This window comes from Camelina sativa, chromosome 2 (assembly GCF_000633955.1).
Source record: "Camelina sativa cultivar DH55 chromosome 2, Cs, whole genome shotgun sequence".
NCBI classification, from domain to species: domain Eukaryota; kingdom Viridiplantae; phylum Streptophyta; class Magnoliopsida; order Brassicales; family Brassicaceae; genus Camelina; species Camelina sativa.
This window is the reverse complement of record NC_025686.1, coordinates 13,920,285-13,923,206: the sequence shown is the minus strand read 5'-3', so window position 1 is coordinate 13,923,206 and position 2,922 is coordinate 13,920,285. Positions and strand designations below refer to the sequence as shown.

The following is a 2,922-nucleotide window of genomic DNA, read 5'->3' as shown; positions in this document are numbered from 1 at the left end:
TGGCCCCAGCTGGGTTTGGCGTAAGTAGCGGCGAGGGTAGTCCAGATCTCTGCAGCAGTGGTTGTACGTGAGAGAATTGGTTGAACAGCTAGTGATATCAAACCAAGAAGCGCACTGTAAATAAGCTTGTTTTGACGTTGCCATGTGATATAATCAGGATTTGGAACAGAAACATTGTTGACGGTGGTATGAACAGGAGGAACCACCGTGGAGCCATTAAGGTGGCCAATAAGACCATGACCATCAACAAGAGCATGAACCTGCAATTTCCACATGAGATAGTTTGTTTGGGTAAGCTTGGTGACATTAGTCATATTGAGATTGAGAAGTGTTTGATTGTTTGTGATGACGGTGTCGGTGTTGGTTGGAGTGTTGAGAGGAGCAGCCATGACGGCAAAGAAAAATTGAGAAGAAAAGACAAAATTTAGGGTTATGGACCGTAATGCTCTGATACCATGTGAATGGTGAATATGATATCTTATTGATGAGTAGAACATAGACAATATATACAAAGGTGTACAAGCTAACTATAGTAAGTCAATAATCTATACAGTAATTGAGAGAGATTAACGTGAGTGATTGAGTAGCGTAATCAAAGGGATTATATGATTTGATTCTGTGTAATAGTACATTGGCGTTGAGCGTTTCTCATTGTTGTGATGATTGAAGTTGCAGAAAAAGTGGGGGTTCGTTGTTACAGTAAAGCTTATGTTGTTCATGTTTTGCAACGAACCAATAAAGAAATGGGTAACTGAAAAGTAGTGTGATTAGAGATTGAACTGAAACTCAAAATTTAAGATTAAGTGTGGTTGTATCTTGTATAGTATTCGGATTTGTGTGAATTTGTGACTTGAGCAGATAAAACATAAGTGAATGATCTATGATTGAAACATATTGTGTTATTGACACGTAAGAACCAATAAAGTATTACAGAAGCTATTGATTCATATGAGTCCATGTTGAATATAAAGAATTCAACAAAATTAATGGTATAAAACTACAAAATTAGTAAACAACTCAACATACAGTATCAGTACTAACTAGTAACTACATATTAAGAAAAGTAAAAAAGAAAACAATCAACTATTTGGTCAAGCTCTTCTGGCCACGAGACAAAAACTCAGTTATCTTCTCCAAAGCCACCGTGCGTCCAAACTGGGCAAAACCGTCGCACTGTCTGGTCTCTTTGTCAAGCTCCAAGACAGTTAACTTCAAACTCTTCCGTTCCTCCTCCACCTCTCTCATAGCGACAGCCATCGAATACCGTTTCTTAACAGCAGACTCGGCTGCGACTCGAATCGATTTCTCAACACTTTCAAGTCGACTCACCAATTTGGTAATCTTCTCTACTTCTTTAAGAGCAACCGTTGTTCCTCTTTCCATCGAGCTCATCGCGGTCTTTTGTCGTTTCAAAGCTTCGGTTGCTCTCTTCCACCTCGCAGCTACAAACGAACTCAACGCATCCAATGGAACCAATCCAAAAATACCCGCCACCATCTTGCTAATGAATATAGCAACGATTACAGGAGCTAATAAAGCGGCAGTAACAATAGCTCTTCGACCTCTAACACGTCTCAACTTTTTATCAATTCCTTTCATCGTCTTCTCTAATTCCACAATCGTCTTCGCCAGCTCTTCGTGACAGCTATGTAATTTGCTGAGAAACTCACAATAATCCAAGTCGGGGTCATCAAAGTCGTTCAAGTTCCTCAGATCCCTGAATGTTTTTCTGAAACTTGCTTCCATTAGTCCCCCATAACTCAATTGTTCTTCTTGAAAATCACTTAGAGCTTCATCAATCAAGTTATAATCCTTCTTCTCTGCTCTCTCTAAGCATGTGTTGAGAGACTCGCAGATATGAGAAACAGATTTGCTAGTGCTGAAGTATTTGTTGAGAAGATGGAACATCTCCGGATCTTCACGTAGGTCAGTCTGTTCAAATTCTATGAATAATTTGGACACGTCTTCGTCCATGTTGTCCATACAGTCCCCAAGTTTCTTCACGTTATCTTCTGATCGAGATCGAATCATTCCCCTAGTTGTAGTGTTGCCAATGGTGGAAGTAGTAGTAGTAGTAGTAGTAGGTGGTGGTGATAGAAAAGACATGGTGGGAGTGGGATAAACTGTGGATCTAGGTTGACGACGCCTGAGAATACGTGACAAGAATGATTTGCACAATCTAATCTTCATTCTTTCGTAAAGCAAAAAAGAAACAAAGTTTTAGAGAACAGAGTTCACAAACGGAAAAAAATATGATTTTTTTTAAGAGCAGAGTAAGAGAGTTTCACACTTTTTAAGATGAATAAACAAGAATGAATATAGAAATATTGGTCATCTATTGTGTGTTATATATATAGGAAAGAATTTTCCATTTTTTTTTTTGTCAATTTTCCATTTGTTTCGAAGAAATATTTCCTTTCTTTTTTGCCAAGTAGTAAAGATTTTTCCTTTTTTTTACGCTTTGACAGTTGTATAAACCAAGAAAGAAAAGGATTGCAACCAAATGCCAGATCCAACCTCAAACATCTTGGGACTCAACCGTGATACAGATGCAAACATTACAAGGCTCAAAGGCGCGCTGTCGGCTAACTCTACTTGCTTGGCAGTGTTCGTCCTACTTGATCTGGTCCGAGAGAAATAATTGACTTCATCGCCAACACTTCAAAACCACTAACCAACTCCTCCGCCTCATTGATTCCACGATCCGAAGCAGAATCGATTCTTACAGGGACTCCAATCCATCGATGTCTGCCTTGATGCTACAGCACTGGTTCTCCACTCCTTAGATGATCGAGTGACGTTTACTATTCCATCGGCTAGGTTAGCCTATTACTAGGTTCAAGTTCACGATCCTTCCACTATGTATTTTTCTCTTTTGCTCACTGGGCTTGGCCCAAAAACACTAAGGCTGGACCTTTGTAA

General features: G+C 39.4%; 1 protein-coding gene and 1 pseudogene across 1 annotated transcript; one reads left to right on the top strand and one right to left on the bottom strand.

The window, feature by feature from the left end:
* Window positions 1,084–2,190, bottom strand: LOC104751798 (UPF0496 protein At3g57100-like). The gene has a single exon (XM_010473833.1). The coding sequence runs from the start codon at window positions 2,188–2,190 to the stop codon at window positions 1,084–1,086; it is 1,107 nt and encodes a 368-aa protein (XP_010472135.1).
* The window catches only part of LOC109126762, a 1,675-nt pseudogene continuing 1,256 nt past the window's right edge, over window positions 2,504–2,922 (top strand).